A 14,272-nucleotide genomic window follows, 5' to 3' on the forward strand; every position below is an offset into this window, starting at 1 on the left:
TCACACGAACTTATAAATCTGACAAACTTGAAATACAACTTTATTTTTCTGCCAGGATTACAGTTCAGTGAGCAGATTTTCTTATAGGGCATGCTATGAACTAAAAGTTATTTATATAATGTTTACATTTTCTGAAGGGCATCAAAATCTATTTCCTGGTCGACACTACTCAACAGTGGCGATGGTATTGGGCTGCTAAGCACGAGGTCGCGGGATCGAGTCCCGGCCACGGCGGCCGCATTTCAATGGGGGCGAAATGCGGAAACGCTCGTGTACTTAAATTTAGGTGCACGTTAAAGAACCCCGTGTGGTTCGATGAAATAACCGAAGTTTCTCGCTGGCTCATAGTTCGGGCATGCTTGATTTTTGACGTGGGTACAGAAACTCGCTATCTCGCTTCGTATAAATTAATCGTTGTTAAACGTAGCGCTTGCGCGTGTCTCGTCTTCTGTCCGTTTGTTTCTCAAGTTTCTGCGCTAAGTACAAGGGAAAATATGTCATACCATCAAAAACTCAACATTAACAAAGTTCATTTTGTGCATCCCTCACATTTATCATCGTCAGCTAACATACTGTCACCCGCCTGCTTCATCGCTCTCGACGTCCGTCCACGTACTCATTCACTGTCACAGTCGTCGACAGTACCTCATCACGAACGCAAAAATCTCGCTTCGTCAGTCTTTCCGGGTGAAAGGGAAGAAAACCCGGACGCACGCGCGCGCCCAGTCCCAACGTCGGCATTCTTCCCTCCCGTCCCGTGGTACCTTTCTTATTTCCTCCCTGTCTCTGCACTACTCATTGGGTCCCGGATTATGAGAGAGGCTAGTGGAAGCTTTTTTTCGTCGGGCGCTGAGCCGAGCTCGCTGCAGGGATGCCGAAATTGTCATTTCCCATCAAATCTTTCTCTCTCTCTCAGCACTACCGAAGAAGGCATTTCAGAAGAGGGGAACCAATTTTGTTCTATGAACCAAGCCGGTCGAAGCGAGCGGCTGCTCCTCCGCTCATCTCCCGCAGTCGAAAGGAGAGGGCGCTGTCGGATCAGCGAGCAATAGAAAAAGGAGAAGGAAAGCAGTAGGCAAAGCAAGAAGCCCTCGCGCACCCTTCCCCCTCGCTCTTCGGATACCTGCCCTCCTCTCCCACAGCGCGGCAGCAGTGCAGCGCGCGCAGCAGCATCTACCGCATGCCCTCTGTTCGTCGTCGTCGTCTTTGCCAAGCGTATCGGCAGTGGCAGCTGCAGTGGCGTTAGCCGCCGGCTTCGAGCAAGCGGCCTGTTCGTTCAAAGGCCTCCCGTGCTCCGAACCTGCCTCGGCACACTACGCAACGAGCCGGCCGGCGCACTGTCAACGGCGCTTCGTGGCCGCTCCCGCCGCCTCGGTCTACGACGAGCGGCCGGCGTTGTCGCCCCTTTGTGTTTGGGTGCGTGGGTCCTACACCGACATGTAGCAGACAGGCGGTGCCCCGCAGCGAAACCAAAAGGCTCCTCCGCGATTCGGTGGGCCGCCCGCCGCACAGTGTGATGACTGTTGCGGTGTTACAGCCGACTTAAGCCGACTCGCAAACGTTTTCCAGTAACCGGCATGCAGCGCTATCACAAGCAAGTGCGCCGTCGTCACGCGACGACGATCTGACCGTGTTTACCTGCCAAAAGACGACGCACGCGGATACACCGATCTCGCGTGCCGCTGCACGAGATGCACCTCTTCCTTGCGTTTCCTTCGGAGGAAAGTGCGCGTTTGTGACTGTTCGCGCCGCACCGTCGCCGTAGGCCCCGTCATTTGTGTGGGTGTGTATCTGTGCGCGCACGGAGTCGTCACATTTCGTCAGTCGGTGTTTCACCGTCGTCCGCCGGCCCCAGTTTTAACGCGAATTTCGCTGCACTTGATCTGCACTGTGCTAACCGGCGGATGTGTAGGCGCTTGAGCCATCGTCGTGGAATACGTGCCGTGCTCTGTGAGTAGACATTTAACCGTGCTATCTCCGATTAACTCTATCAAGACGATAGCCTGCTTCGCTTATTGTGTTATTCGGCGCGTCGAGTGTCAACGTCATCCGGTGGCCAGGCGAGGAGCGTTCCGTTCTGCGAGCTAGCCACACGAGTGCTTTCAATCCCTGACGACCATTACCGCATATGCCTAAGCCGAGTCCGCATGCCTCGCACAGGAAGCATAAGGAACAGGCAGAGTGTAGCCAGGAGAAGAAGTCACCGAGAGTACCGCACCATCACCAGAAAAAGACTGTCACTGTCAAGGATGAGGCGGCCGTCGTAGTACGCGAAACTTCAACTCGAGGACAAAGTCGGCCGGGTGGCATCACCACTGGCCCAACACGTTCGTCACACTATCGCTGCGACACCTACACAGTGCAGTATGTGAGCGGTGGAGTGCTAAGACAAGTTGAACTGAAAGAACCCGTGCTTCAGCTCTACAGACTGGACATTTTTGCAAAAGAAGGAGTCATGGCGCGTTCACGATTGTCAGTTGATAACCACAAGGCGAAGCAGCAGCATGCATCATCTGTATGCTTGAAGGCTAAAGTTCCTGCTGCAGCTAGCGACACGGAGCGCATTCCTGTTAGAGCGACGCGAAATGATCTGCCTTCATTGTGCAAAGCTGGGCTAGCTTGCAAGAAGCTGCAAAAGAAAGTTGCTCCAAAAGAAAAAAACAGGTTGCAATCTCTAAAGAAACAGGAAATCTATGATGATGTTTCTGATGTTCCACTGGAAGAATACTGTGATGCAAGTGGCGGTGCAGACTCCACAGAAGTTAATGTAGCAACGGGTGCGGCTGTGAGTAAACAGTGCCAGCCTCCACATAAACAGCCCAAGGGTGCGCCATTAGAAATGGGTGCAGCTGCGAATAAACCGTGCCAGCCTCCTCACAAAAAGCACAAGGGTGCGCCATTAGAAGACTATGAGGACATCTCTGACACACCTCTCGATGAGTATAGCCCCTCGCAAAAGCCAGTCCAATCTGCATCTGTTGCCGATGCCACAAATGGAAAAAATGCGCATGGCAATATCGTTGGAATGAAGCCTGTTGATATCCCAAGCAAAGAAAGGGCTTCAAGCAGCAAAGACTTGGTGAATAATGCTGAAAAGAAGGGACCTCCAGAAGCACAGAGTTCTGTCAAAACATCAGCTGCAGAAGTGCAGCCAAGCGAAGCCAAGTCAAACACTATTGGGTCAAAGCTCACTAGCAAGCCAAGTTCTTCGTCGGCTTCTGGCGCGGACATGGTCGAAAAGAGAGCAGCTAAACGACCCGGAATGCCATGCAAGGACCATGGCGCTAAAAAAATTAAAAGTGATGCAGATGTAGCAAAAGACAAGACTGAGTCTGGGGCTAGCGCTGTCCAGAAAAGCAACAGCAGCTCATCACTAATTAAGAAAGCATCGCTAGCCAAACGAGCAAGCGAACTATCACCTTGTGCCAAGAATATCACAGCAACATGTGCCTTAAAAGAAACTCCTGCAACCAAGTTAAAGGTTGATGTAACTGAAACAGAAGCAAAAACTGACACTGGTACCACTAGTGTACAGAAAAAAAACGGCCTGCAAGCATCTAGTAAGGCAGAACCAGACAAACTAGTGAAGAAACCAGCGTCCGGTGGCAAGAGCAGTTCTGATGTATCTACTAGCAACTTGGGCATTTCTAGAAAAGTTCCTGTATCATCCACTCCTAAAATAGCTAAGGATGTGGCTGAGACAAAGGTCAAGCATGGTAGTGAACGTGTCCATGGAGACGGCACTTCGTCGGTTACTAAGAAAGTGTTGCCAAGTAAACTAGAGAAGAAACCAGCATCTTCCACGAAGGGCAGCTCTGACATTCTAGCAAGCAAGTCTAGCTGCTCAAGCACACCTACAAAAGACATGACCACTGCAAAGACTGTCAGCCCATCAGTTACTAAGAAGGTACTGCCAAGCAAGCCAGTGTACTCTCCTAAGGGAAGTCTAGATGTGGCCAAGTCTAGTAGCCAAAGCATTCCTGCAAAAGCTCCTCTGTCTACCCCAAAGCCTGCAAGTAATAATACAGCAAAAGTGAAGCCCGGTAATGATTCAACAAAGTTGAAGGTTGGCTCTACTACGCATGTCATTTCAACAGTGGTAAAGGAGGCATCGTCAAGCAAACTAGCAGAGAGACCGCCCTATGCCAAGAACACCTCAGAAGCACCTGTGCCTGCATCTTCCAAGGCTTTGAAATCTGCAAAAGAAACGCAGAGTTCCACCACAGCAGCCAAAGCTGATAGAAAGCCTCAGTCTGAACTCAAAACAGAGCACACAAAATCTGCCGATCATTCTGGGTCGTTCTCAAACAAAGGAGCTGTGAAAAATGCAAGTGGAAGCATAGCGAAGCAATGCAGCATGACCGCGGCACCTGCCAAGGGCACGCTGAAAAAGAAGCCACCGTGTTCTGCCAGTGGCATTGAAGTCAAAATCAGCCGCTGCAAGCTCCTCGGTAGGCGAAAATCCCCAGAATGTTCATCCAGTTCACAAATTCAAGCATCAACCGAAAGGCTGTCAAGTGCTCCGGAGTGCGATGGGAATAAGCAGCAGGGCGCACCTGAAACTCCAGCAACTAAACAAACAGAGCAGGTACGAAAAGCAGTGAGGACACAGCCAACAGAAAGCACTGAATCTTCTGTTAGTGTCCCTGACAGCGCCAAAACTACTTCACCATCCAACACTTCTAAAGAGCTCTCTGAAAGCGAAACACAGAAGTGTCACTCATTGAACATCCTCAAGGTTAACACTGCAGAAGTAACAGGAGAACAGAGTAGTTTGCAGCACTGCACTATGTACAAAAGTTCACCTAAAGCCACAAAAGTGCCAACCGAGGCAGTTGCAGGCCATGTAAGCAAGGGGCCCACAAGTGACATTGCAGACAGTGTTTCAGAAACTGCCCCATACAGCACTGACAGTAAAGACAAGGATAAAAGTTGTCTGCATAACTCCTGCGTGCCTGCAGTGCAAGAAGTGCCGACTGAAGCCCTAGAGCAAAATGCCACCAGTGTTTTAGGTGCTCAGGATGTAGAAGCAGATGTCGCTGGTTGTGTGGAAGCTACAGCACTGCCAACTGAAGCAGTTGCTCCAACGAAAGACCATGTAAGCAAGGAGCCCACGAGTGACATCAAGGATACTGCTTCAGAAACTGCACCGTACAGCACTGACAGTACAGACATGGGTAAAATTTATCTGCATACGCCTTGCATGTCTGCAGTGCAAGAAGTAGTGATCGAAGCCTTAGATCAAAACGCCACCAGTGTTGTAAGTGCTCAGGATGCAGAAGCAGATATCGCTGGTTGTGTGGAAGCCGCAGCAGCTCCAACGAAAGACCATGCAAGCAAGGAGCCCACGAGTGACATTGCAGACAGTGTTTCAGAAATTTCACCGTACAGCATTGACAGTACAAACATGGATAAAAGTTATCTGCATAAGCCTTGCGTATCTGCAGTGCAAGAAGTGGTGATTGAAGCCCTAGAGCAAAACGCCACCGTTGTCGTAGGTGCTCAGGATGTTGAAGCATATGTTGCTGGTTGTATGGAAGACTTGAATATTGGTTCAGAAGTAGAATGCCAAGATGCCTCTCCTGCTAAAAACGAGTCGGCCATTCACCAAGATGATGGACACGAGCTGCAACAGGACACAAGTGACACCGCTGACCGATCACATAAATTCATAGTGCTTACTGCTGCTCCTGATGACACATTTCCTGGTGAATCTACAGTCATTCCTACGTGCCACCCATTTGGCCGGCGAGACAACACTTCGCAGGAGGCTCATGATGTTGCAGGTTTATTAGAAGAACCAGGCAATACTGAAGAAGAACAAGACTGTGCTTCAGCATGCGTCAGCACTTCTCCTGCACCTTTGCAAAAGGGCCTCTTTCAAGCAGAATGCAGCACTCCTCCATCCACAAAGGCAGACGTTGAGCCTCCGGGCAATGCAGAAGTTAGCACAGGCTCTTTAACTGAGCTAAGCAGTGTCAATCGTGCAGAAGAGGACCACGGTGTTTCACCACAAAGTAAGATAGCCAGTGGTGTGCTTGTCTTGAGAGAGTGTAACAAGGCTCGTAATGTGTTCCTAGAAGGTGCTAGTTCTCCAAGTCTAGCTGGCACCACACAAAGTGACAGTGAAACTCCTTCCAGTGCCATGCAAAAGGGCCTCTATCAGGCAGAATGCAGCATTCTTCCATCCTCAAAGATCGATGTTGAGCCTCTGGCCAACACAGAAGTTAGCGTATGCTCCTTAACTGAGCAAAGCAGTGTTTCGCCACCAAATAAGATAGCTAGTGATGCGCTTGTCTTGAGAGAATGTGACGAGGCCCATGATGTGCTTCTAGAAGGTGCTAGTCCCCCAAGTCCTGCTGGCACTACAGAAAGTGATGGTGAAACGCCTTCTAAAATCGATCAAGGTGATCCACGACACACAGATTTGGGTACAACTTCATCACAGGACCCAGCAAGTAACTTTCTTGGTGCGGACGAACAGGGTGCACAAAGTGTGGCCAGCAGCACATTCATAGCTAGTCAAGCTGGTCTTCAGCAGATAGACCGAAAAAGGATCACTTTATTACAAAAACCTCTCTGCAATGCCAAAGTGGTTAAAGAAGTTTGCAGCGGTGCACCACTTGAGGAATGTGATGACACTGCCAGCAAAGTGGAAAAAACAACCACAGTAGCTGTGGTGAAGAAGCTTATTGGTGAAGTGGTCATGGGCACGAAAAATCCTGGTGCTTGCAGTATCATAGCTGCCAAAGGCAGTTTCCAAGAATCGGAAGAACCAAAGTCAAACCCAACCCTTCCTCAGCAACACGATGCAGCCGAATGCTCATCAGTAAGGCCAACTGGTGAAAGGGACAACAATGAAAAATGCATTGAAACCTGCCATCCTGCATCTGATAAGGTCCTACAACAGCAAGCACAACACTCTGGTGCAGTTTTTCAAGAAGAGGAGTGGATCTCTGACACAGTCACAGAGCTGCCACAAAAGTTGCATGGTGAAGTTGCCGACACAAAAAATGATGACGATGAAGGTGATTTTCTCCAAAATTCCGAAAATAGTGATCAGGTTCAAGCCAAAAAACCACACACGGCCTCTCCTCCCCCAAAAATCCATTTGGGCTTAGCCGTGTCCCAACCACTTCTTGACACCACAGTCAGCAGCAGTTCCAACAGTAATAACCAGCAGAAAGAGGCATTGAAAAATACTCTGGCTCAAGAACTACAGAGCAATGCTATCACTGCAGCAGCATCACTGAGACCAGATGCCGACGGCGATAAGACAAATGGCGGAAACGGCTTTCCAGCCAGCAACGGCGAGTCTCACGTGGCAGATGAAACAACCCTCGCTGAAAAGTGCCAAAGCAACAGCACAGTTAACACTGGACCCAGTTGTGGTGACACCAAGCCAAGCCGTCATAGTGATGCATCCTCAACCGAAGAGACTAGCTCAACACGAACATCGGACTCTTGTTTAGAGTCCTCGGAAGCAGAAAATGTCCCTGAACATGGGGTTGCAGTCGCAAGTGACCATGATGCTGCAGTGCCCAAACCAATTCAACCAAAAAAGAAAAAGAAGCGCAAGAGCTCGAGCACAAACACTTCAATGCATTCTGCATGGCTTTTCTCACGCAAGAAAAGAGTAAAGCGACCACCGAAGAAAAAGCAGCCTCAAGAGGGCAGCAGCCAGCCCGCTGAACCATCAGTGGTGGTGGAGGAGACTGAGCTAGTGAACAGTCACAAAGCTGCAGACTCTATGTGCGCCAAGTTAGGTGTTGGTAGCACAAAGAAAAAGCCACCCATGGCCACTGTTGGTGAAGTGGCAAGATCCGACAAAGTTATGCTCAAAGGCATCAACCAAAAGCCTTCATACGCTGCCGCTGCAGACCAAGCTGTGGAGGATTCGAAATTTCACACCAGGAAGCACGTCCAGCATTCAACCACTCCTTACGCAAAGGCGACCAGCTTCATGCATGACGCTATGTTGGACCTCGACATGTTTACTGGCCTCAAGATCTTGGATGTGTGCGGCTCTCGCGCTGAGAATCTCAGGGACCTGCAAGTACAGATAACAAACCGGAGCATCACCAAAAACGAGGCTGTGGCCCAGATTGCCCAGTCTGTGCACACCACAGTCGTGGAAGAATACTTCAGGCGTGAGCGTGCAATCAGGACGCTCAACCTTTTGGCCAGGATACCGTTCTCGCTCGACCCTCGCGAGGTGGGCAAGATACGGAATGTCACTCAATCCATTGTGGAGCAGTCACAAATGTGTGCCAAACTCAAACTGTGAGAGTAAGTGATGACGATGATGATAATGCCATGGACATGTCTACGTATAAGTGGTGTGCATGACTGGGACCAATCCATTCCGTCCTTGTGTCTGTTGTGTGTGTCTTGCTGTGTGCTAAGTTCATAATGCCAAAGATTGCCTTTGCCACTTAGTGTATGCTGTGATGTTGATCTTAATAATAAACTTCCAGCAAAGGTTTCATTTTCCTAAAATGTCACTTCATGTTTTTATGCACTACGCAAAAAGAAATGGTGACCTAGGCAGTGTAATTTAGGAATTGTTTCGCTCTGTTCCATTCCTTTCTTACTGTTCACAACAGCAGGAATGCCGCTCAATGTATTGGAATACTTACATCAATGCATTATCTCGGCCCTAGTCTGCCAGCACATAAAGAGATGACAAAGCTTTGATGAAAACAGGAATGTTATATTTAATGTTTGTGCACACCACAAAGAAGAATGCAAATTATTAATGCTATTAGCATTCTTTGGATATTTAACGCATTTTCCGGTATATCACCATATTCCTTTCATGCCAACTCGTGTCACTGGGTGTGTGCCACTCTCCAATGACAAAAAAAAAAAGACAATTTCTTTAGTACTGTGTGGAATCAAACCTCGTCAAATGTATTCAGACACTCCTGTCTAAATATATTCAGCCACGTGTGAAGGTCGTAGCGGCACAGCTAGATCGCAGCGTTGTCCAGAGGGAAGTGCAAGAAAGCACTCATACATGATGCGTTTCAGTTAATGGCAATATACAGTATGCCGCTACATTGCTTCAGTGCTAATCTCAGTAACGTCAAATGTCGTCCAAGATAGTTTGTGCAGGAATTTCTTATCTGCACCGACGCATTTTTTTTCTCTACTATCACAGGATTAATAATTCTCATTTAAATAGTTCAGAAACTAAATTTCTTCTAATTCTTTCTCTAATACATTATTTTTCGACTGCAACCCTACTTCCCCAACCAACAACCCTATAACCGCTGGCTTCTTGCCAATTTCCCCACAGTGGCTGAGTGCATTATCTGAGAAGAAAGCAAGCGCAAACACAATGGCGCTCTTCGCAGTGGGAGAACACTGCTGTCGCAATACACGAGTTCAGAGCCGAAAGAATCGGTGAAGTCTGCCTTTCCCGTACAAGGATCTTTCTTTAATGGCATGGAAATGCTACTGTTTTCTGTGTGCAGTAAAAAAATGTGCAGCATCTCCACACGTGCTCATTTGTGCATTACAATGAACAGTGGGACTCAAAAATGCTGAAATCTAGGCTTTTCGCTTTGCAGTGTGCGTGAACTTGCGCCATTGATGGCATGCAAAGAACACTTGCTAAGAGGTGTTTTTAACATCATTACACTGTTGAAGATAGTCTCAAATTTTTCTCTCAAATCACCTTGCTTGGATGATATAATAAAGCATCATTTACAGAGAATTTGCTGAACAGACCATTGGCTGTTGCAAATTTGCTCTGAATTTGTAGTGCTGAGCATTATTCGCCTCTTACCATAAACCTTATGGAAGGTAGGTAGACTCCTGTCTTGCCTCGTGCTGTCTTATCAATAAAAAGAAAATGTGTAGTGCTTGGATTTCATTGAGGTTCCCTCAACACAAGAGCCAGACACTTTGTTTACTGGGCCACAGATGCAGGCATGAAATAAGTGAATGATTGTCAAACTGATCACGCTGCCCTTGTGGCAGGTTATGATTTGAGATGATTGGCACGTTGGTCCTGTTGCATAGCAACGATTTGCTTTATCGAAGCAAGAGCAGTTGCATGGGCACTGGTTTCCGTCGTGGCTGAGAGGTGAGAACTAAGTGCTCCTGAGATGGCTGCGCAGAAGAGTGGTGACACACCAAACAGGCGAAGGGTAGGTATGCTGTGAAACGAAAGTTCCTTGGTACGGAAACGCAAGGCCAAATGCTTCATACTGTATAAGCCAGCTCCAACAGAAGTTGGACTTGAGCAGTTCTCCTTGTCTCTTTTGTCCATATGGAAATTTTTTTCCAGGAAACGTGACTGTATAGTATGACGTTACTTAGATGGCTTCTACATCCCATTCACTGCATGTACTCTGCTATACCATATCAGCGTTTGCAAATAAACTTTTTTTTTCCTCCACATGCTTACAAGCATGGGATACTTCATCACCCAATTATGAGCTATTCCAGAGAGACATAAGGTACACAGCACAACAAAATTCAACAAGTTTGTAGGAACACGGTCAGATTACAAAGAGAAGACTTAAAATCTGAAGAAAAATCGGTAGACTAGAAGAGGGAAAAGTTAGCTAACTGATGGTTTTAGGGATCGTTCACGAAACCACCGCTGACATTATCAGTTCATGTGTCCCCTGTGGGGTTTGAATTTCTCGCAAAGGTCTAACCTTGCCGTACGCTGGCCCCAGCCCATGATTGTGGGTCCACATTACAGAAGCCAATCCCAGTGAGCAGCACTTTTGGGAATGAAGTAGAGGACATGCATGCTTGCAGAAATGACACTTGTTCTGCTTCCTGTTCAGCTAGCCAAAACGAGTAGTTCATCGAACAGACCAATCTTAGAAATTGAAAATAGTCTAATTGCCCTCCAGAATATCAAGGCAGCGTAAAGTCCAATATGTAAGTGAGGCATTCTTTGCAGCAGTCAACCTTGCAACTGCGTACATGCAAGGTTTAACTTGCACCAGTAGCATGCTCCAAGAAACGCAAAACGTTCCACGTGATTACACCACAAACTAACTTCTGCGTGCAGTGCATGTGCGGAACTCGTGCAAGAGGGAGACACGACAAGACATCCATTCAGTTCTGGGTATAAATCTCTTCATTTCTTTATTTCATGGGCTCGTGCCAGTGCACCAGCTTGAGCGCTCGTGGCTCGGCCCAGACACTCTCGGGCTGCTGGTCATGTCGATGACGCTGCCACTACATATCAGTGTACACCTACCTCCTGAAGCCATTGATGACGAATTAAGTTTCTTATATGCTCCCGCTACCTATGCTGTCCAGTGGCACTAGTAGCAGAGCACTGTATCATATCTGTGTAACTACAATGAACCAGTCCTGCCATCTCGCAGGTTTCAAGCAGAAAAAATAAACATCGGGTAATGAAAAACAGTCAAGCATTGCTGAATGATCATACGTTCCATACAAACAAGCCACTGGCAATTGAGTTATTAAATTTTACTGGCAAAAACTGTTTCACAGATAGTCCAAGTCTGATAACATGCATTAAGTCCAAGCTATTGGCAAAACACAGTACACCGTCAAGACCAGCACTGCTTTTCACCTTCCATGGTAGCCAGAAAACGGTCATCTCAATTCGTCTGTGCTCTCGATAACAACAGTGTCTTGTACACGCAGACACACTCCTTTTTATTGGATACTTTAACCATCTTGACTAACTTTGCCTGTAGATGTACAGTCGCGGACAGAATATTATGGACCATGAAATCTAAGAAAAAGCGGAATATCTCCGCAACCTCACAACGCAATCTGGTATTTGCATTTTGGACCTCGACTAGAATATGCGAACAATGTTGTCGTGGCCAGTTTTACTGGTTACTGCTACAGGCTGCCCGGGAATTGAACGTTTTCGGAGATACCGTGGTCCATTTTATTCTGTCCGCGACTGTACATACACATGCAAAGACAAACTTTGTGCATTTTGATGCCAGTGAAGTGTGCAAATGAGAAAAACCTTCAAAAATGTATGCTAATCCGAGCAACTCGTACACAAGAGCAGCAAAGCTGTATATGAGAGTTCTCATAGCTTTAGAAAGTCTCTGGGGTGTGCTTTCCCACTGTTCAAAACCTATCGAAGAGTTGCAAACGATTCACTATATCCAGTGCAATTTCTTCGCTATTGGCCATGAAATCGAGCAGAGTCACTGCCTGGCGAGCACTGGCTGAACCACGGATAGTGAAGAACACGTGTACTTGTTTATCGAATGACCGTATTTCATCGTCTAACAAATGCTTTCACTCAGCGCAGGATGCGCCTGCATGTTTCGGATGTTTCTGGAATTATATCGATGGTTCTGTCCACTGTCTGTTGTCGCCAAACCTCATGTAATCTGATTGCATGTATGCACAATGCGAATGGTGTAGAACTTTCTGGAAGACATGCGGGCACTAGCAATTACTCTGGAATGTTCAATGGCTCATAAAAGCTGACGCGCTTGTCCCGCTGCTAAAATTTTTGACGACTGCCGACTGTGTTCGCCGCTGTCATTGTGCTTTGAGTGTAGCCTGTTTTTGAGGGCACAGTTTTGCCCAATAAAACGCTACTTTCGCCATTCACAGTTCTGCTGCTTTCTTCACCATCACTACCACGCGAAATTGTCACCTGCTACGCTTGAAGTGTTTACATGTGCATATAAGCCGTGGATAAAGGTTACTTGCATCTTGAAAACTGTTCTGCAGTTTTCATGATGTACAGAAGCATTTAACCTTGCACTGCAGTGAGACCAGTGAGTGCCCCTGGAAAGCGCGAGATGTGTGACCGTTGCATCCTGTGTTCACCACAATCACATACCAATTTATTGTCGCCTTGTGTTTCGGTTAAACCTCTGAAAGCATTTTCCCTTTTTTAAAGAAATCAAGTGGTTGCTAGAGTAAGTGAATGCTGCACTTTAGCGACTTGTCATGATGTGTTGATCACTCCGCAGTCTCTGTGTTACCACTCAACATTAACAAAGTTGCATGAATATCACTCAGCAGCAAAAAAAAAAAAGAAAGAAAGGAATCGTTAGCAAGTATGCATTATCATGTCATAAAATTTATGATTACGATAACTGTGTCATGTAATGGTAATAACTGGCATAATAGTTCTGCGAAAATCCACAAGGTGGAGAAGTAATTTATAAAGGAAAAATGAGCCGTCCACCCAATCGTAACAATTGCTACAAAGGAAACCCATACGGGGTCCTTGAAGGAAAAGCCTCGCAGTTGAAGAGAAATTCGTCCTGGTCCAGGACTCGAGCCCGGGACCAGCGCCTTTCCGGGGCAGCCACGCTACCATCTGAGCTAACCAGGCAGCTAGCAGATGGCAGGGTGAAGTCAAAGTTGCCAACAACTCAAAGCAAAGACATAATAGTTCTGCGGAAACACGCAAGGGAAATTTACACCTTTTTAGAGGCCACCTTTGCAGCAATTGCTACGCTTGGGTGGACGTCTCATTTTCCCTTTATTAATTGTAATAATTGCATGACTCTCACGTAATGGTTACACAAGGGCCTGAAATGTTATATTATATGTGGTTCTGACGCCACGAGGGTGAGATTATTTCGCCTCGCAAGTAAATCATGGGCTTTGTGTTTTGACTCACTGCAACAAAAGGAAAGTTAAATAGGGTATTGGTGAGGATCATGTGTGACAGTAGCCTCTAGACACACAGAGTCATAACATCGAGTTGAAAGGCAGTTATGCTATAATTTCCTTTCACTCTTCAGTGTGGTGTTAGCTGGACGGAAAACAGCAGCTATAATTAGCTGAAGTAAAACAAGCTAACGAATTTAGCATTTCAAGTAATTGCAACTTTGCATATAACCATGCAAGGGCAGCTTCGTGCTTAAATTCCACATTTTTAGTGTTACTGCAGTAAGAATACTCTCGTTTGAAGCAGCCTGGCGATCCTGTTAATCACTCGCAGTGGCCTAATATTGTTTAATTGAACTCGTGAACTATTTGCGTTTTGCAGCAAATAAAAAAAAAAGAAGAAACAGAGAAATGGAGGTGCATGCTCAAAATTGGTGATGTAAAGTGTGCATTTTATTGCTACTTTAAGTTAGTTATACAAGGATACTGACTTATTTTATCACTACCGCAAGATTCACAGAGAATCTGGTATAATCAGGTTGCACAACAACTTTAGCAGAGTAGGCAAGAACGCCAGCGAAAAATGCACAAAAAGCTTCAAGTAAGTAGCGAAATAAGCAATGTTTGGCTGAGTGCCAGGCCCCCGTTCGATGGCACTTTGAGCTTACTT

General features: G+C 46.8%; 2 protein-coding genes and 1 long non-coding RNA gene across 9 annotated transcripts in view; 2 read left to right on the forward strand and 1 right to left on the reverse strand.

Annotated features, from left to right (window-relative positions):
• LOC135915316 (secernin-2) overlaps positions 1–14,272 on the reverse strand; it is a 122,602-nt gene that overhangs the window by 75,601 nt on the left and 32,729 nt on the right. The gene's annotated exons all lie outside the window — the stretch shown is intronic.
• LOC135915319 (uncharacterized) overlaps positions 1–14,272 on the forward strand; it is a 58,083-nt gene that overhangs the window by 15,404 nt on the left and 28,407 nt on the right. The gene's annotated exons all lie outside the window — the stretch shown is intronic.
• On the forward strand, positions 1,116–8,499 carry LOC135915313 (serine-rich adhesin for platelets-like). The gene has a single exon (XM_065448350.2). The coding sequence runs from the start codon at positions 2,129–2,131 to the stop codon at positions 8,285–8,287; it is 6,159 nt and encodes a 2,052-aa protein (XP_065304422.1). The 5' UTR covers positions 1,116–2,128; the 3' UTR covers positions 8,288–8,499.

Source organism: Dermacentor albipictus, chromosome 1 (assembly GCF_038994185.2).
Source record: "Dermacentor albipictus isolate Rhodes 1998 colony chromosome 1, USDA_Dalb.pri_finalv2, whole genome shotgun sequence".
NCBI classification, from domain to species: domain Eukaryota; kingdom Metazoa; phylum Arthropoda; class Arachnida; order Ixodida; family Ixodidae; genus Dermacentor; species Dermacentor albipictus.

Bases quoted from the DNA above. Each gene is read 5' to 3' on its own strand.
- LOC135915313 (XM_065448350.2), top strand. From the start codon at position 2,129: ATGCCTAAGCCGAGTCCGCATGCCTCGCACAGGAAGCATAAGGAACAG.